The 21,906-nt window shown below is 32.2% G+C and overlaps 1 protein-coding gene across 1 annotated transcript; it reads right to left on the reverse strand.

Annotated features, from left to right (window-relative positions):
• Positions 1–1,457: 1,457 nt before the first annotated feature.
• LOC129966088 (major facilitator superfamily domain-containing protein 6-A-like) lies at positions 1,458–21,199 on the reverse strand. The gene is made up of 4 exons (XM_056080463.1): positions 21,084–21,199; positions 19,434–19,590; positions 17,425–18,951; positions 1,458–1,762 (listed from the first exon to the last, which is right to left on the reverse strand). Exons 2-4 carry the CDS (start codon positions 19,552–19,554, stop codon positions 1,527–1,529), a joined length of 1,884 nt encoding a protein of 627 aa, XP_055936438.1. The 5' UTR covers positions 19,555–19,590; positions 21,084–21,199; the 3' UTR covers positions 1,458–1,526.
• Positions 21,200–21,906: the final 707 nt, after the last annotated feature.

Here is a 21,906-nt window from a genome sequence, read left to right on the forward strand (position 1 = left end):
GAGAAACCCCGCTGGTTCAAATATTAAGATGGCATAAATATTACATTTGTGTGATGATATTTCCTAAAGCTATCAACAACAAAAAACAGGGAGATCTAACTTCACTTTTAATTAAACAAAATCTATTTCATTATATGTCAATCCTATAACGTGTTTCATGTCAGATTGGGTATTATAAAGATAATTATGAATATAATTTTCTTTTGCACTGATTTTAATTGAATATGTTTATATAAACACACCGACTTATATATTAGTTGTCTATATAAGTTTCGTTGGTCTCTTTTAAAAACCTTTATTACATTGTTTGATATGAATAGTCGAAGGAAAGATGTGTGGCCTGTCATGCTTTATCTCGGTTTAAGAACTGGCAATTTTGACTTGAAACATGAAACAACAGCGACTGAACAGCAACGCCGGATACGATACATGCGCCTTTTGAAGGTTCGAAACCCGCAACAGAGTGTGCGCGAAATGGCTAATGCCATTGATTTTCACACAGAAAAAGTATACAATCGAAAGTGTTTTGGGTTCTAGGGTTTTTGAACGATGAAAAACAGCAGAAATCTTGTCTCATTTCCCGAATTTCTTAGAACGATTGAAATAGGTAGTCTTCCTATAGGAATCGAAATTCTGAAACAAATAGAATTTTCTCACTGCCCAGCTTGTGCAATATTATACAATATAAAATTATACAGTAAATTGATTTTGTAAAATTTACTGTTTAATGAGGTTTATGAATTTTATCATGAGAAATAAAAGAAGAATGTTTAAAACTGAAGTTGAAACAAAATTTTCTACAAAATTTGAATATTTCAAAAGATTTTTTTTTTTTTTTTTGGCAAAAATGATAGAATTTGAATGCTGTCAGAGGCTCTTAGAGATCTAGCAGAACCACTGTAATTCAGATTTGAAAATAAAGTTTAATCCAATTAGGTTGGTAAGTTCCTTAATAAATATTTTATAACCAGTATTTAGAATAGATTTATATTTTATTTGAAGTTATGCTCAGGCTTTTGAGGACGTCATTTTGATCTTTAGCAAAGATGTGTCTAAACCATCTTAATTAAGGATGTTTCATCCACGATAGTTTATTGAACTTGCCTTAAACCTCTTACACATTGTTGGATTGGACTGCGAATATAAGATTCCGAAGCCCAGGCTTTGCCACCAAAAGCGCACTTCTTGCTCTGCAGTTATGTATGACATCAATTCTAAGTTAAGATACATAAATGAATGGTCCATTGTTTCATCCGTGATTATTGCTTATTCTTTTGGAAAAATTCAGAATTGTAAATACCCAATAAGATAAATTTGGGAGGAATTTATCCAAACAAGATTTATTTTGAAGTGAGAAAGATGACGGCACACAAGGGATACGAAATGTGGAGAGAGAAATATTAACTTCCCCATTCATTGAACATTCATTTGGAAACACACCAACTATTTCTATAAAATCAGAAAAAAAACCCCGCATTTATTCTATGTTGTAATATTATGTTTGATTTTGAAAACACTGAAATAGATTAAGCAAGTGTGTCTCTTGATGCCGGCTGTGATGACTTTACAGCTGCAGCATTCGCATCACGCGTGTGACTCGTAGCAGTGATTTCTTCTGCCCTTTTCTGCCTAATGATGGTGATGAATAGGACGATGCTGATGATGAATCCGCATCCGCAGAACATGCTTGCAGCGAAGAAAGTCTCGCGTCCTCCAATATAGTCGAATCCAATACCCGAGAGAACACACCCGAGGCCAGCACCTGCAGAAAGAAACAAATTTCAGATATTTTTTTATTGTAATCTTTCGTTTCATCTGTATGGTTAAAACAAATAAAACTAATTGAAGATTCTGGCATTCAATCGCCTGTTAACTGTTTCAAATCATTTTCTGGGACCAAATATATTACCTTAACTGACACAGTCATTACATTTTAATTAAATTAAAATGGCCTTGAATTAAATTTTTTAAGAGAAAAATTAATGCAATATTTTATGTAAAGTAAAACCTAAAGTTGACAGTAAGAGAAAAATACTCAATATATCATCGTATCCAAATGAAATAAGCAGGCAGATTTAAATTCAGCTTCGTCGTGTAGCGAGGAGAATCCTTGCACCTCCGATTATGATTCACTGAGTTTAATCTTTTGGGTGCAAATTTAACTGAAATCCACAATTCGGCTATCAAGATCGCTTTTTAAATTTTATTTTTCCTATTTTATTTTTTACTTATTTATGTTTTCTTTTTTTAGGAGCATTGCTATAATTAGGTGCTAAATAGTCACAAAATAATGTATGTGAAATGTTATCACATTCTGATAAATCTAACTATCTCTGGATTAATATTAAAATTTCAAGGTACTTATTTAAAAAAATTTAATAACGTACAACATTTTCGTTACTTACGAAGAATAATCCTCCATAAATGCCCGTGGGTCAAACATTTCGAGCACGGGCATCACGCCTGCACTTCTTCTAACAGATACGAACGCAATGAATCGAAATCGTCCACAGTGAAAATGGAGATTTGAGGAGAATCTATAGTTTGGTTCTATTAAAGGCAAATATCATCAATCTAAGCTAAGAAGTTACTGGAGTGGAGCCGGCATAAGATAAAGCATGATAAACTAATAAAGAAACCCCATCAAAATGTAGTGGAAATGATTGAGGCAAAAATGAAAGACTTATCCAAGAACTTTCATTCCAACTGTCTAATAAAAACTGCCGAGTGAAAGCTACGCTGAAAACTTACCATTTGAAATGCAAAGATTTTTTTAAAAAATTTTAAACGAAGAAAAAAATGAGAACAAATTTGATTTACCAGTATCAATAAGGAATTATTTGAAATTTCATTTTGCAAATATCAGAACATTAAAACGTGCATTTGTTTCAAATGTGAAAAAAAAAAAAAAAAAAAAAACTTATCAGAAAAGAAAGAAGAGAAAAGCTTCCCAATCGATGAATGAATCTGTAGTAAAATGTTAACAGAAATATAATTAAGGTTACAGATAAAAGAGAGAGCATTTTGAAGGGAAATGCTAAACCAATTACAGCTTCAAAAAGGAAACATTAAGAAAGGAAACAAACAAAGTAAGATTTAATGTGCCGATTTCATCCGAATGGATTCAATGGGACAGTATCTAACAACAACCTGAAGCCTCCTGAAAGAACAATCTCAGGCTTATGTGAAAGGACACTACTTGACTCTTCAAGAAAGTGTGACAGACACTGAGTATCAGGCAGGACTGCTTCAAGGCTTCCAGTTCGAAAAGGGTGGATAAAAATAAATTTCGCCAGAAGAGCACGGAAATTAACCAGTACCAATTTTCAATTCTTTTTGCATCTTATTTCATAGGGGTAGGAAAGGGGAATAAATAAATAATTATCTATCCAAGGACCTTAATCTAGAAATCTTTATCGGATAATTTTCATTGCTTTACCTAGAATTTATAAATCCTATGAATACCTGCTCTCTGCTTTATAGCTCGGGAAAATAAAGCTTTGAAGCTTTTGGCACTTAGAATAAATAGAGCAAGCAATCATCAATTTTCTCAAAAATCTCTGTGGAGTTGAGAATCACAGGATTAAGTTAACTTTGGTAAATGTTAAGACGAAGGTATCATGCATTTGCTTTTATAAAAGATGTTAGTTAAACCGTTGCTATGGATTCTTTCAGAGTTACATATGAATAAAATTAATCTTTCCTCTATCTATTGATGGCTATACATCGATATTCACACGTTTCAAGGCAGTATCGATTGAAATCTCGAAATATGTAGCAAAAGATTTTTAACATATGTAAGTAGATTTAGTCGAGTTTTCAGTTCACGGCTCACAAGCCGAACATATTTATACAGAACAGTTTCAGGGTTACAAGTTAACTAGAAAACGAAGAGAGCTAGATTGATTAAATTCGGTACGAAAAAATAACATCTATAGAATTTTGAGCCAAATCCAACAGGGGATTGAACCATCTGTCAGTCTGTACTTTTAGAAACATAGAAATGCGGTCATTCGAAAATGGAATCATTTAAATACAGAAAATTTGGTATGAGATTTTGTGACTACAGTTTTTGGGTGAAATTTCTGTTTCAATCTGGTGGGAAAAAAGGATTGTGGAACTTACGCTCAGTCGCATTTGCGCTAACTCATTAAAAAGTGTCTTTTGCGCTCACATAGTAGGTTTACAGGGACTTAATTACCTTTGGCAGGAAAACTTGGCGTGCATCTAGAGGGACAATAGTGAATGCACAATCCTCGTATTGATAAGAAAATGAATGCTGATTGAGGTTTTTTTTTTTCCTTCAAATAATCAACTTTTTTTTTCACAGTAAAAACTAATTAATTTCTCTTTAAGAACCTAGGAACATTTTAGAAAGTTTCTTTTAGATTAGGTGCTAGGTATGTTTGCTTTTTTTTTCTCTCTCCGTTATTTTGATCTGATTTCAAATACGAATAACAGTATTGAAGTTTTTGAAATGTCAAAAGGAATTCCATCAGCTGTGTATAATGGTTATCAATATCGGCAATATCGCTGTAGCCTTGAAAATGTAATAACATGACGTTAGATTAACAAAAAGTCCGAAAAGTGTGAAGGTCTGCTGAAAAAACAAGACAACTGTTTTCTCTCTGAAATGCTTCATTCTTGTGAGCCGGATGAAGCTCAAATCGACGTCAAGAAACATTTAGTAAAAATTAAAAGGAGAGTTCGAGATTATCAAGCAATGTCCAATTATCATCAATATTCGAAATTTCTAACGATGAAAATAAAATAATGATTACATTTATAATATTTTCTTTCAAACTACTTTATTTGTTTGGATATTATACCATGCAAAGCTATAATTTATCTAAGTATTGAAAAAAAATCATTTAATTACTACCCTAATTGTAATATAGTCAAAAAGAATTTGAAATAGTCTTTGAAAAATTGGCACTAAAAACTATAGATATTGTTACGAATCTGTGATGCTGCTTCCCAGCATAGTTGGTTCCATCATCATAAAGACTGTTTTACAGTCATCTGTATTGGACGGAGTCCGGGTGTCGCGTCGGAGGTCCCAGAGCTTGGCGACAAACTTGGCGACGAATTTGGCGCAAAATAGATTATACCCGAAACATCGAGAATTTTCCCGACCATCCATTAGGAACCGAGATACGCCTCGAAAGCTCCTGATTGGTTGAGAGGCTTCTAGCCCCGCCTCCTGAGACCTATAAAAGGAGGCAGTCTGCAGCTGCTGAGAGTAGTCGGAATCGACGGTGTAGAACGAGTCTTCCAGAGATTAGCATAGCCGCGACGGATTCAAGCTAGTGCTGAACTAAGCTGTGCGCTACTGTCTGCAGTAGAGTCTTGTTGTGTGCACGTCTCAGCTGAAGATAATTGTCTTCTATATACTGTATATAGTTGTCGTCCTTGTGCTGTCCTGTGTGTCTTCGTGTAAATAAACGTCGTTGTTTTATTTTCTACTGCCGCCTGCTGATTGAGCGTTCTCCACACCATATAACTTCCACTATCCAAACGAACCCGGACATTTAGTAACAATATATCAAATTTTAAAATAACAAACTTCTATAATAATTGTTGTAGATATAAAAGTATCAAAAATTGTTATCAATAGTTTTCAATGCACCATTTTAGTAGGATTAAAATTGTCTGAATATTTATTTAAATCAGATTCGTAATAGAAAAGAAACCGAAGTAAAACAAAATGTGCATAAGTGCATTACTTCAATCACGGTATTCCGTCAACATCTGCCAGTTTTAAATTATTGAATACTACATTTTTTGTTACTTAAAAATATACTGACGAAATATGGTCATATTCAAAGTTAAAAAAAATAAATACTGACAGAATGAGCTTCAGTTATGTCGAAAGTCAATTTGATATTTAAATAAGTAACATTAAGAGGCAAAATTAAACTCACATTTTTCCTTTCAAAGAACAATTCTTTATTTATGTCATGAAGAATTATATATATATATATATATATATATATATATATATATATATTGCAGCAAATAAATAATACATTTCAAGAATTCTTCTGCCTTTATTTTGTGCAATACATTAGTTAGGCAAAAACTGTTGGCAATGTTATTTAATCATGCAGAGTTATCTGTGTTAACGGCTAACCGTGTCTGACGTCATTGCAACTTGTAGTTGTTGCTTATTTGGCATGACGTCAGAGACGATTAGTTATAAAATGTATTTTTCTTTCCAAGAATTTTTAAGCAGAAGGGCAAACTGCAGAAAAGCCTTTCATGAAATTTTTTTTTGCTTTTTGACCCGAGTGATGGGCGCAACTTTTTCTGACGTGCCTGTGCTTAATAAACATTCATTCATTTCTACTACTTTGTAGTTAGTGCTTGCCAAGTGCAAACATTCTCTGCATAAAACATACATTACCGTCAGAAAAGTTTCCGGTAACATAAAAACCACCTTCATTTATTTCAACACGCCTTTATGTCAAATGTTCTTTAAAAAAATATTTTAAATAATGTGAATTCTACTTACATAATCAATACTGCTTTTATACAGAAAAATGTCTTATGTCTGATAGAGAATGAATATTTTATAAAAAAGGTAAAGAAAATCAGATGTCCAAAGGACATTTTCACATACGATATATTAAATTACATATTAGATAGAATAGGCTATTTAATACATAGGGAATTGAATTTTCACGCTACGGCAAGACAAGTTTTGGCTTCAAATTCAGGAATTAATGATACAACTATATAAATTAACAAAAACATCTAATATAATTGGTCAGCAAATAAAATGATTAGCGCATTCCACACAATTATAATTCTATAGAATTTTGTTCCCTTCGCAATTATATTTGTTGCGTTAAAAAGAAAATTAGTTTGTTGTTACTTACTTTAAAAGGAGTATTTTTAAAACAGCAGAAATAAATTAAGGAGTATTTTTGAAACAGCAAGTCTGTCATATTGGAATCATCTAAACAGTTTTTTAATGAAAATAGATATAAAACTAATTTTAATAAAGCAAACGCAGTACATTTTTTGTAGTTTATTTGCCTTTAAAAATGGAATAAACGTTCTGAGAAATACACTTTAAAGTAGAATAAAACATAGCTTATTAAAATTGTTTCATCGGTTCAATTAAAGAAAATGTTCCTCAAATTACATCATTAATTTCTTTAAGCTCAGTAATGCAAAATAGATTTTGATTTTCAAATTCATATCAGCATATGAAATCCTACCATACCATACCATAGAAGTACCATAGTTCATAAAATATCAAACTCAAGTTTGATATTTTATGAACTATGGTACTTCTTTTTTGTTTTCGTTTTTTTTTTTGTTTATTAGTTTGTTTCTCAAGATATAAAAGAGCACAGCCTTAGTTTTTGTATTGTTTGGCGTCTTTAATATTAATTTATATCTTTTTGCTTTAGTTTTTCCCAATTCCAATTTATGATTCCAATTAATGAGCATGATTATAACTACTTTCTGAGAGTTACTATAGAACTCTTGATGTGACCCTCAAATTTAGGAAACAATTTTAATTAAAATTTAAGCCTTTAATGACGGACTCCCCCCCCTAAAAAAAGAATAACCAAACTTTATCTTTAAAATATTTGATTAAAATTATACTGTAATAAGTACAAAATTGCTCTCAAAGGATATAACATGTTTTGTTACTTAATTTCAAACGGTTTAATTCCTATCTTTCCTTTGCCAAAGTATATAATATATTTATTAGCCGGCGTCCTGGCATAGGGGTAGATCGTCTTCCCCGTGATCTGGGCGTCCTGGGTTCCAGCCCCGGTTCGGGCATGGTTGTTCTTCCTCTGTTCTATCTGTGAGATGTGTGAATGTGCCCTCCTGTAAAAAGGGGTTGTGCAAGCGAATGAATGATGCGTGAGTGGCAAAGTCGTACTCTTGGCCCTAGTTGGCGCTGCTATAAAAAATAAGAGACGTTCCCCCTCAGGCTTAAATCGCTGTCTTCGTAACAGCGGGCTTGTCAGTGGCAAGTGCCATAAGAAACAAACAATATTTATTAACTTTTACTAAATTAAAAAAATAGCCATTATTGCATTAATTGAAGTGCTTAAAAATTTGTTCCAAATTAACACCTTTGACACCTATATCGTTAAATTGCATTAATTTAACGATACTTTGGCATATGTGATCGAGTTCATGTGACATGGCTTTTTGAGTTAGTCAGCAAAGATTCATCAAATATCCACTGATAAAGTTAATTATTTGCTTAGTTCAGATATAATTCCAATAAATATTAACTGAATCTATCGATACATACAGCAAACTTTTGTAGAAAATGCGACCAACTAAAGAAATTTTAAAAACAGCAGCATGTAACATATGAACAGAGAACTGCGATTGATGATGAATTTCTTGCACGAAGAACTGTTTTCCCTTTTCCAAACTTGACAATTTTGAAAATTAATGTTTCTATCTAGATCAAAGCAACCCTCGTCTCTCCAAACAACATTTTTCAGAAAAGAAAATTTTGATTTTGCCTAAGGAGGATCTATTTGTTTGATTTTAGGCGCCGATCTTTTATTCTGTATGAATGCCACTTATTAAAGTTGAAATATTCTGTACACCAGCGATTCTCAACCTGTGGGGCGAGCACACTAGAGGGGAGGGTGGGCGCGAGAATATCCAAGAGAAAATATTATTTAAAAAAATTGATTAACTGATTGAAAGTAAAGCACACATACACATAGAAAGCAAAATACATTTTGACATATAAAAGTGAAACAACTTACTAAATCAAAACATACTAAATTAAAATAAATTTAATAAGTATTACTGACTTCCTGAGGCTTGTCTTACAGAGCAAAGTTTTCGGAGGAGGGCTTAATATTAGAAATATCCACTCTCAGTTCTGTCGAGATCTATATTTTGTCTTCAACGTAGCCACAGCAGAAAATCCAGTTTCACAAAGGTAGGATGTTGAAAATGATAATAGAATGCGAAATGCCCTTGTTTTTAGTGCAGAAAAATCATCCTTTACTCCTGCCCAAAATTCAAACAAAGATTTATTACTAAATTGCCTTTTAGTTTCACCACTTGTTGTGAAGTAAAGGATTTTTTTTCCCTCATCAATTGAGAGTCCTTCGGGAGTCTTATGAAATGGATCCCTGACCCACTCGTAACTTTCTATCAGTTTGTCGTCAGCAAGAAAATACTTTTTTAAAATTCTTTGTCAGCATGGCTAAATGATTTTCAGTGGTTACAAAAACAATTTTTACATTTTCTTCTTCAGCCTTGTAAGTTTTAGTACAATCATTCACATTTGCAAACATTGTTAGGTTTTTTTTTTTTTTTTTGCTTTAAATTTCTGCTTTACAATTCCAATTATCTACAAAAAGCATTAACTTTATCACTCGTATCCATCATATATGTATTTGCTCCTTGGAGTTGAAGATTCAAGTTTTTTAATTTCTCGAATATGTCGACCAAATAGCTCAATTTCATCACAAATAAATCATCGCGAAAATTCTCTGCCTCCGGTCTATTTTCTTCTTCTAGGAAAATGGCAATTTCTTCTCTTAATTCATAAACACATTGCAAAAATTTTCCACGTGATAACCATCTTGTCTCGCTATAAAATAGTCACGTTGAATGAACTGAACCCATGTCTTTACAAAGTGCGGAAAAGATTCTCGATTTCAGTGGTCTCATTTTTATATAATTTACTACGGTTACAACCGTAGTTAACACAATATTCAGACCAGGACTCCTTCCTTTCGAAGCCAAAGCTTCTATGTGGATCATGCAATTTGTCCAGACGCACAGAGGTGAATTTTGTTTTACAAGTGCTTGTATACCTTGGAATCTTCCGGACATTGAACGAGCACCATCGGTGCGTATCCCGACGCAATTTTTCCATGCTATGTTTGCCTCATTCATGAAATCATTTAAAATAGCAAATAATGAAAGCGCTGTTGTGTTGAGTTCTATTGGTTTGCAGAAAAGTAGTTCTTCTACTACTGACATATTATCACAAAATCTAACACAGGCAATTACATGAGCATCTTTATTACTGTCTAATGCTTCATCAAGCTGTAATGAAAGCAACTTGTCACGCAACTTCGAGAAAAGCTGACACTGTACATCTTCAGCTATATCACCAATTTGACGAGCAACAGTATCATTTGAAAGAGGTATGGACTGCAATTGTTTTGAAAATTTATCTCCAAACATAGTTTCTACAATCTCAATTGCTGCTGGCAAAATAAGCTCTTCATCAATGGTGTGAAGTTTTTTATACATCTGGCTATTTTATATGAAACTTTGTAAGATGCAATTAAAGCTTTTTTTATTTACAAACAAAGTTTCTTTAAAAATGATTTTTGCTTTTTATATGATTTTAATTTTAATTCGAAAAATTCTCTGGGTTTGTTGACGTACTCACTATGAAACGTTTACAAATGTCGTTTAAGTTTATTAGGTTTCATGCTGCCTGCGGCCAACATTTTTGAGCAAATGATACACAGGGGCCTTTCTTCTTCATTTACTTCAGTACTGGTAAATCCAAAATTTAAGTATTCTTGAGAATATTTTCTTGACTTTTATTTTCGGAACCACGCTCGTCTGTGTACTTGTTGATGCTTGATTGTCGTCTAATGCTCGCTTACTTCAATTTAAAAATTTATCCATGAGTCTGCATAAATATACTGCCGTGAATATTTAATATGGTGAATTGCAATTAACACGAAAACATATATAGCATACACCTTCACAATAGATTCGATAGCGATAGAAGGATCGACTCGAATGAGACTGGCTGGAATTGAAACTTGCGTTATCGAACATTTTTTTTTATTCATATGAGAAAATATTTGCTCTGCATGTGTTCGAGACGGCATCGGTCGTGTGGATTCCCTTCCACAAACATTACTTATTTTTTTCTCTTTTGTTTAGTCATGCTTCTGTTTTATTTCTTTTATTATTTATTATTCGAAAAAATGTATTCTCAGTTTCTAAATTTAGCTCACCCAGTATAAGTTAACTTTCATTGACGAATTTTTCTACTTTAATATTCTTTTAATGTTATCTCCCTGTTTGGCTTTCATTTCAAATATATTTAAATTTTCCCCTCTTTCATTCGCTTCACCTGTTAATCGCTCGCATGGCAAAATGCCAAATGTGGTTTCCCGCCAACGTTGGTTCACTTTTACTCTTGTTTTGGCAGTTAGTTAAAAATAATTTAAAAGCAGAATCCAAAATACTCAATATACCTTAGTGTTGTATACATTTTATTGTAAGTGGGGGGGGGGGGCGATGAAAATTATGATTGAAAACTGGGCCGCGAATACTGAAATGTTGAGAAATACTGCTCTACACATTCCATTTTAATACGCTGATGTCTGGACTAACTGTTTCTAATCTAGCAAAACGGTAACCTAAAAAATAGAGCAAAATGTGCCATATATGTGATGAAAGAAATTGACTTCATTCTCATCATTTCCCTCCGGTTAAAATAAGGATCCTACCATTTTTAATCACTAAATCACACAGCCTATTAAAATGCTGGGAACTGAAAACGATATTGTATTCCTCTAAAACAAGGGAAGCATTACGATTACATAAAAAAAAATAATGATCATCACCAAAAGTTTCTTTATATATATATAATAAATTTTATATTTATATTTTAAATAAATTATATATATATAATTTCTTTTCTTGCTGAACATTCCAGTATGTCTCACAGATATCTTCAATGTTCAGTTTCTGAAGTTTCTCTTCCCTTCTTTATAAAGACGCATCAAGGAAAGAGACTGCCGATCAAGGAAAGTGAACAACATTATGCGCGATTATCAAATTTTTGGGAGTCATAATGATTTAATGATGTATACTAGTTGCATTCTGAAATAAATACTTTCTTCCAGATTTGTGGCCAGTTCTTCGAAATTCAAAGCTAAGCGTATCTCGCAATTTTCTAGACAGAAGTGTGAAATTTTGTACGTATAGATGAAAATAAGAGAACTATTATATTAATTCACACTTGTAATTATGATAGCCGTATAAAAATTTAATTTTTGCATTTTTCGTACAATTGCCTACCTATTTAATGAAATTTTGTAATTGGAAGTATATCTAGATGCAGTATTTAAAAAAACAAAAAACTTGTTCTTAAGTGCAACCACCTATTGCTTTTTAGAAAGAAAAAAAATGATTTCATGAACCATGATTACATAGCTGTGAAATGAATCTAATCTTACGGCCTAATATTTTAAATATTTACCATTGTTATTTCAATTTTGATTACGATAAATATCCAATCTATATGATTCTATACTTTTGGCAAGAAATTCAGGGGCGAGGGAAAAAAGGGGAAGAAAAAGGCGAATAAAATATAAAGTAATATATTTCATTTCTAGCTTTCTTTTGTGCATAGATTTAGGAGAAACTGAAAATTAATATTAAATTATTGGCAGCGCTCTTAAGAAAACGGGCAGAAATTTGCTACTACATTACCTGCGAGAAAAACTTTAGTTCATGATACTGTATCTGAGAATCAAGCGTTTCAGCGTAGTAGGATAGATGTTGCATTGACATGTCGATTGCTGATACATTGGATTATGTATAGTTAAATATGACAGTAAATAAGCTATAAAAGGAGGTAATATATTTCCGCTTTGAAGGAATTTCAGTAATTATCAACATTTTCTGATTGAAAATATGTGTTTTTTCCTCCTGAGAATTAACAACAGTTGTTTTTAAAATGACTGATATGATTATTATCTTATTTATTTTAGCTTAAACGCTTATTATTTTGCAAAAAAAAAAGTGCAACTTATTTGAAAAATTTCAACGTAAAAAATATATTAGCTCATTTCAAGTATCGGCTTGTGGAATATATATATGTACATACATGCATACAAACATATTAAAAGAATTAAACGTTATTAATATCCATTAAAATTATAATTTAAAGCCATTTGTATGTATTTTTTTTCATTTTGTTTAATAAAATGAAATCGTAAGAGATAAAGATTAAATCCTCATAAAACTGAAAATTATACTTCACTTTATTAGATTAAATTTGTATTATACACATCAAAATTATAATTTATATAAATGCCTTCTATGTGGGAAAATTATAAACGTGTTCCTTTATAATTAAGCGTGTTTTTTAAAGGTACTTTCTCACATTTTATTTATTATTTTCAACACTCGTCTGAAACGCGGTAAGGGTCATCAGCATTCTTCTCACGGAAGCTTCGTTTCGTTATCAGGGACATGGAGTACCATTCTCATTCTGACAGAGATTGATTAACCATGTGGCACACATAGTCAAAGTGCCAAATCTTATATGCAAAGATAAAAGTTATAATGTGGTCATCTTTTTAACGCTTGAGCACAGATAACACTATTTAATGACTTAGCTCAAATGTGACTGAGCGCAAGTGACACACAACAGGGAAAAATGCATCTAAAATACAAATTTGACTTTCGGATACTATTAAACTCCTATCAGGCATTTAGCAGTTAAAATATTCGCTGTGGATTACGCGATAGGCTCAGTAGGAAGGCTCAATTCACGCCAAAGGTTTATATTTCGTAACTATTATACGCCAATGCTATGCAAGGCATTCTCGGGATAACACTCTTATGGCGAGAAGGTTTCGGGGAGACCACTCCAGCTGGTTTCAATATTTCACTTTTTCATATCTTAATTCATTTCTTGTGCTAATATGTTAAAAACATCATTTAAAACGAAAACAAAAATCCAGTGAAAGATGGAGAGGTCTTTTATAAATGCATGATTCACGGACGCGTTTATTTCAGTTTGGCAAGCGGAGGTGAAGAGTTGGAAAATAGAGTTCGGGACGATATTTTATAACATACCTTTAGAATGTTCATTCATTAAAAATATTAAGGAGCAATAACCAGTCAATTTCGTGAAAATGGCCTTCCGACTTTCAATATAACTTAAATACAGTGCGCGAAAAAAGTATAAGGACAACATGTAATTGCATGAAAATATGCTTTATTTCCATTTCACCTGAATCAACTTTTTATATTTCTTACTTCTGCTGCATAATTTTGTGATAACACTTATACCACATAAAAAACATAATTTAGCTTCAAAATATTGATTTTACAAAATTTAACGTTAAAGGAAATACGGAAAAAATTATAAGGACAAGTTGTAAAATACTTAAAAAATGTTTCAATAATCAAGAAAACTACCTTTTTTTTCAATCACTTGAATAAGCCGAGAGGTCATAGATCCTGAAAGATCTTTTAAAATGTCCACAGATATTTTTTCCCCAAGCATCTTTGATAGCGACGATAAGATCTTGTGTACAGTGATACTGTGTGCCGTTTTTATAAACTTCTCTGGCTAGAAGTACCCATAAGTTTTCGATTGGATTAAGATCGGGACTTCTCGCCGGCCAATCAAGTAAATTTACAGAATTGGCTCCAAACCAGAGTTTTGCACTCGTAGAAACGTGTATCGAAGCATTATCCTGCTGTCCCCTGAAGTAATTAGTGGCGCTTCAGGTAACAAACTTTCTCCTAACATATCAACATACCTGCCCGAATTCATTTTACGGTTGATAAATACAATTGGAGTGGTTCCATTTGCTGCAAAATATTGACTGCCACCACCATATTGACGCCTGGAAAACACTTCCTTGGTTTTTCGCAGATCATACCAAAAATAACGAAAACCATCAGGTCCATCAAGATTGAACTTTTTTTCGTCCGAAAAAATTACATCAGCCCACTTTTGACCAAGAGAAATGTATTTTTTGGCAAAGTGAACTCTTCTTTTCTTATGATGATTTGTAAGAGGGGGGCGTGACACTCATTTCCCATAAGAAACTTGAGGATGTTTTGAACAGTCCTTGTTGAGCATGGTAAACTCAAATTTTGTCTAACTTCATTTGCAGTTTCTCTTTTCTCGCAAGCTCTCCTTACAATCATTCTTTTTTGTCGAGGAGTGAGAATTTCTGGTCTCCCAGTTCGCTTTTTCATACCATACATCCCAGGATTTTTTAGAAAATTATAAACCACCGTTTTAGATCTCTTGATTCTTTTTGAAATTTCCCATCCCCTTAATCCACATTCTCGAAAAGCAACAATTTTTCCTTTTTCAGAGTCAAAAAGTTGAGTTCCTTTGGGCATCGTTTAAAAATTCACACTGAAAGTCGCCGACTGGGAAATTCTTTTCGCAAATGAATCTTTTAACTCGTAATTGTCATTTTATGCTTTCAAATATGCAAATTTTTAAATAATTACTGGAAAAAAAGCAATGTCCTTATACTTTTTTCCGTTTTCATTTAGGTTTAAAAATCAAAATTTAAATTTTAGAAGATTTAAAATTGAAAATTTTAATTACTTTACGCATAAAATATTTTAGTTTTACTTCTATTTTTGCTGCAAAAATTTGCATACGATTCTGTAAACAAGGCTTCTAGATTTGGCGATTTTTCGCGTGTCCTTATAATTTTTTCGGGCACTGTACAAATAAAGTGGGACCGTCGCTGAACGTCCGCAAGAAAACTGGGTAAACATTGACTCAGCATTCACGTGACCTAAATTCTGTCCCGGGTTATTGTTGTTTATTTTTTTCTTTTTCTTTCAGAATTATTTCAAATGAATTTAACGGTTCATAAATAGTTTGAGTTAACATGTTTTCTATTTTTTTATACAAAAATAAATGTTTATTATCCTGTTTCTTAGATTATAATTAATTTATTCTTTAGAATAACAATAATTATGAATTTAGATTTGTTTTAAAAAAATGATTCAAGCTTGCTTAAATTAAATGAATAATTTAAAGAGGGTTTTAATTAATATGTTATTCATTTTGGTATGCAAAAACAAATGAATTGTTTTTTAATATAACAATTATAATTGAATTTATAAAAGAAAAATAATTAATAATTATTTTTAAAAAATTAAAAAAAATATTTAAATCAAATGAATTACGTACTGATATTTTTGATTAATATGTTGGTAATTTTTTAATCAAAAATTATGTTCACTCATACGGTGCTTGGATTATAATTCTGATTTAATAATTACGTGTTAAACTAATTATAAATATAATTTTAGTGATGAAAAATAATTTAAATACTTTTACAAATGAAAAATAATGAAAATAATTTGATTAATTAAAAATCTTAAAATCATTAAAAAAATTTAAATTTTGGATTTTAATAATGACAAATTATTTATTACAATTCAACGAAGCCGTATTTATATCGAAAATGAAAGAGAGTAGTTGATGATTTATTAAATATTTGACATTAACAATCAAAAAGAAAAAGCAGGAAGCAAATCTGAAGTTATGCATAGGCAGATGATCTAAAATATTTACGATATACGTCGTGCACAACCCAATTTTCTGAAGAAAGACAAACATTTTTTGAAGGTAAATGAAATTTGATTTCCAATTTAATATCGCAATGCTTCTCTTGGTGGATAATCATTATTTAACATTTGCGCAAGATGTCAAACATTCATTCCTTATTTTATCACTATAGTTGCTATTAAGAGTCCTGTATGTAATATAAAGTTAATGAAATATTGTTATGATGTCAGTAATTATAATTAATATTTATCATAATTTAAGTCATGTTTATAATTTTTTTTCTTGCTGAAAAATAAAATTGTGATTCAGGTATTGGATGAATGGACAATATATTTATTTTTGCATTTACAGGAGTTACATATTAAATGAAACTGCCTGTAAGTTGATAATTTCTTAAAATATTTTTTATAATTTTTTTTGAAAAATGCATTTGTAATTATAATAATTCTTCTTTTATAAATTAAATTACAATTCAAGTATTAAGAGACAAAACATTTATTTTTGCATACAAAAAAGAGTAACATATTAATTAAAACTATCTTTAAATTACTACTTTTAATTTTAAGTAATTTTGAATAGTTAAAAAACCGCATGCAAATTTATAGATGTTCTTTTTTAACTTCTTTAAAATAGATATCTTCTAATTATAGATATCTTCTTTTAACAATTAAATTAAATTTCAAGAATTAGGAAAATAAACATTTATTTTTGCATAAAAAAATGAAAAGCATTAATTAAATTGTATGCATCTTGTTAAAATAATTTGAAATACTTTTGAATGCAAAGGAATTAAAAAGCCCTCACCCAGGACCGAATTCGTTTCGCATAGATGCTCAGCCAATGCCTTGCTGATTGCGATTTCTGGGGCGACGGTGAATATATATAAATAGCATATAATCTACGTTGAATTTTTCAGGGTCCTTTTTTCGAAATTGGCTGGCTATTGCGCTTTCGTATTTTAATGAATGAACAGCTTAAAGGTATGCTAGCAACATCTTATATCTCATCCCGAAATCCATTTTTCAACGTGTGTCCACCCATATGATATCATGTAAGTACATGCTTTTAAAAAATAATGAAGAAAGTATTACCTAATCCTTCATGCGTGCTGAAAAGTATTGATTGTGTTGTCGCCTCTGCACCCGGTTTCGAATTTTTCTTTCCGTAGTGAGCCAAGACCGTGTAATACAGTCCGTACGTGATCCCATGACAGCACTCAACAGGAAGGACCCACCAGGGGTTGTAGAGGTAGCTGTACCAAAGGAAACGAACGACGTACGTCAACAAGGCAGCGCTCAGAATCTGAAAACATCCGACTTTTCGGATGACCCAGCCGGAGAAAAACATAAACGGTATAGCTCCGCAAAAGCACTGAACTGCAATGCACAGTCCACAGAGGAGTTCGCTGCCACCGATGGAAGTCAAAAACCATATCAAATAAAACCAGATCATGCCAGTTGAAATGCCATTCATGAAAATCACTAATTCGTAAGCAAGAAACTCTTTTGATTTTAAAACTTTTCCAACATCCCCGAGAATGTTTGTCGAATAGTGAGGTTTGAGAAGGTCCAGAGTGGATAAGTTGCCCAGAAAGAAAAGCAACATGACTGCCATCAGTATCCAAGAATAGAGGAAATCGTCGGTGCAGTCGTTGAGGAAACCGGCGATGGGTGCGATGAGCCCCCAGCCGACGGATCCCCACATGCGTTGCTTGCCAAAGTCGGCACCGTTTTTCTGGATACTTTCACAACACGCGGTGTCAGATAGGGTGAATGTAGCGTTTCCACAGATGCTGGACAGTGAGAAAAGGAAAGCAAATATCCAGAACTGCATCGTTTGGAAATCGTTCATACTGTTTGTTTGTGGGATATTTCGGTGTACTTCCAGGTTTGTTGAAGCATTTAGAAAGCTGCATAACTCCGTAAGGTTTTTTGAAAGCTTGGGAAACAGTGCTGAAATATTTTTAAAATAGTGACCTTTCTCCTTGATATACCACATATCCGAACAAAATATTTTAGTGCAATCACTATTGAAATTCTTCGAAGAATTAGCAATACATGAGCACAAACTTATATTTATCGAATCATCTTTATAACAAACTATAGATAATTTTCTTCCATTATTGTTTTGTTCATTCTGCCTGTATTCATATGAATCATTCAAAAAATTCTGAGCTTTGAAGAAAGATTTGTTTGTAGCATTCAGAGTACAAATTGTACATTGAGAGCATAGCTGGCAGGATTCATTTCGAGTATTGAAATAATTATTTAACATTTCTGTCATTGAAAAGTTAGCTTCAGCATGTCTGAACTTAAATAGATCTTCACATGTGCGACAGAAAGTTGCATGAAGCATTCCTTCTTGAGAAAATGTAATGGAAGGTTCTCGCTCGAATTTAGGGATTGCAAGCAAGCAGAAGTAGCAAACCCCGATGGTGACAGTTAAGACTACAATGATGGATTTTAACCTGTTGAAGTAATCAGCGATGTATCCAATAAGAGGTTTGGTGAAAATGAAGAGAAACATTTGGGCTGTGAGCACTGCTCCCAGGGATGAGGGGGACAGTCCCAGCCTTTCCTTGGCGAAGACAACTATGAAGGGGATGGCTGCAGAAAGCGCTGCAGAAGAAATAAAATATATTTATTTTTAAAAGTTATTCTGAACTGAAATGTATGAACAAGATTAGAAATACATGAATATGCAAGTTTAATTAAAGGTTCCACTAGTACTGGTTCGCTCTTGGTGCAATATTAAGAGTCAGCAAAAGTTTCTCTCTCACCATGAAATATGATTAACATCGACGGGAAAATCGAGATGATTTCAGCTGGGCTTTTATATTCTGAGCTTCCATGCGACACAGATGTTAGGAGGAAAGGGACGTTAACATGCACCAGAATTAAGCGGCTTTCTTCAGCCTTCGATTAAAGTAGTTTTATCTTCCTTTTTTCTAACTTTACAAAAAAGGAGAATAGTTTTTCCAAGCAGTTGCATCGACAGTGGCTTTTACTCGATAGGCATCCATTCCATGTTTCTCGCGAGATGGAAATAATTATAACGAAAGTTTTGTACGAAATGAAGAACAATTTAAATCACAACTTACCTCCAATGAACAAGAAGAAATGTATTTTGAATCTGAGCATTTCTCTATCCACGTGCCAGAAAGATGTTGCCTTCCGTGACTCTTCGCAATGAGCAACATTTCGCTCTCTCTCTGAATCCATTTTTAATGCCTTTGGAATTCCAGGAAAGTGTTCACTCTAAAAAAATGCGACTTATTTAAATTATATCGTGTGCAGTAGTTGCACAGAAGCAATCCCCAGGAATTATTTGGGGGAAAGTTTTTTTTTTTTCAATATATCTTCCGATCTCTCGAAAAATATTAAATCTACTCTTTATAAACAAATATAGGAAAGCGGATCTCTGTATTCTCAATAGGGCTGGAAAACAAGCATCGTGTAATGACAGAGAAAAATCAGAAATTCGCTATTTTCTTTTCTTTCCTCCTACTTCTGCCCAAAGATGTTTCTTAGGGTATATATGTTTCACGCGATATATACACTTCCCACTCATTATTATTTAATGTACCTACGCTTTGTTTTTATTTCTCTTGTTACGAATCATTTATACGGATGAAGATAATAATTTTTAAGAAAGAGGAATCAACACAATTTTTGGCAAATGCTCATGAGTCAACTGTGGAACAGACATGAAAAAACAACAACTTATTTTTGAGTTGAGGAGCCGTTTTTCCCGAAGCCCCAGGGGAAATCTGTCCCATCTATTCGTCGGAAAGTCGCTACTCACACTAACTTATTCTGCAGTCATGAATCCTAGACGGAAACTTGAAATAGCATTTTAACTGCAATCGGAAATTAGTTTTGTTGCAAGAGTGAAAGAAATAAAGTAGATATTTTAATTTTAAACGAAATAAAAATATTAGCGTTATTAACAGCTTGCTGTTAATGTATGATATTTCTGTTATCGCAGTGCATTATGTATTCATTAAAAAAATAGTTCATCACGTTATTTTTACAATCACGGAGATATACTTTTTTTATTATTAAAATAAACCAATTTTCATCTTCGTTTCACTGGCAACTTATTTTTTCATATGAGTGCCTTTTAATGACGAAGGAGTTTCTAATGGGCAGAAACAGATGTAGGACATGCGTCTTATATACATGGAACCTAAACAGCAGAACATCAGTCATTGATTCAATTTTCATTTTTAATTTTCGTGTTGTAGTGATTTATTTAAGAAGTAAGCTAATGATATTTTTCAGCTTCAGATATGAACAGATATTTGAAATGATGCTGAATGGTACAAATTATAATTATAAGGAATACGTGAATAGTTATAGAAATAATTATTAGTTAAATAGTTAAAAATAGTTATGCCATTGGATGACTTAAACGTAAGCAACATAATCGAAATCTTTTATTAAAACTTCTTTGATTGCATAATGATATAAATAAGATTTGATGGGTACAATAAAAAAACATTTATTTTGCACTAAAATTTTAATTTTTTAAATAATTTTGTTATATTTAAGTTAATCCTTATAAGTTTTACTTTTGTTCAAATAACTCGAAAATTGGTTTTTAAATAGACTGCATTTATTTCAATAATCGAATTAAATATGGCATTTAATCAACGTCTTACTAGATGTTTAAATACATTCTCAATTCAAGAGATTAAAATATGTAACAGGAATAAAACTGAGTAAAACATCAGAGACAAGCATCTTACCTGAGAGTCTAGAAACAATTTATAAATTTTACGGCAGCCTGCATTTTAACATCGTGTGGAATTTTGTTGTACAGTTTTTTTTTTATCAAATCATTTTGGTTTTGCATCTTTATACTCTATCACTGCATTTGGAAACTTACGTTCTTTGCTTCGTCTTGCATCATCCCACCATATCTTCTTCAAAGTCATAAAATGACGCTGAAAGCTGACAACTGGATGATTGATTGCCCCTCAATTATTGTCCTTTTCACCCACTCATTCCTTGACAAACATCCTCTTGAAATATGATTCAAGGGTCCAAATGTGAGGAATTTTCCTTGCACTTTCTCCCACAGAAATTTCATTTTATTTTTGAATAATACTCAATCACAAAGACTAAAAATCCTACAGAATTAGTTATAATAACTTCCTTACTAATAATAATTGTGATATTGTTCATATTAATGGTAGCCAATGACAACTCAAGTTGTAAGAGAATTTAGTTACCACTCCTTTTTATCTTGAATAACTCTATAATCCTGCAACGTTAAAAAAAAAAAAAATGCAGGATGTTGAAAATGTTAATCACTCGTCATTGTCATTGGACGTAGTTGAGATTTTCTTCCATTTCTTTTTTGTAAACAATTTGTTTGCTTTGTAGTGAAGATGGTTATTTGAAACAGAAAGCCAAGATTCCAGTTCCTGAGGGGACTCGGTACCCTGAAAATTTCGGAAAATTGAAGAATATATCGAATATATCGATATCAATGAAAAATGATCCTTGAACCTTTGACTTATTAATATGAAAATTTCAAAACAATCGGAAAAAAATTGAGTGAGATAT

Source organism: Argiope bruennichi, chromosome 4 (assembly GCF_947563725.1).
Source record: "Argiope bruennichi chromosome 4, qqArgBrue1.1, whole genome shotgun sequence".
NCBI classification, from domain to species: Eukaryota; Metazoa; Arthropoda; class Arachnida; order Araneae; family Araneidae; genus Argiope; species Argiope bruennichi.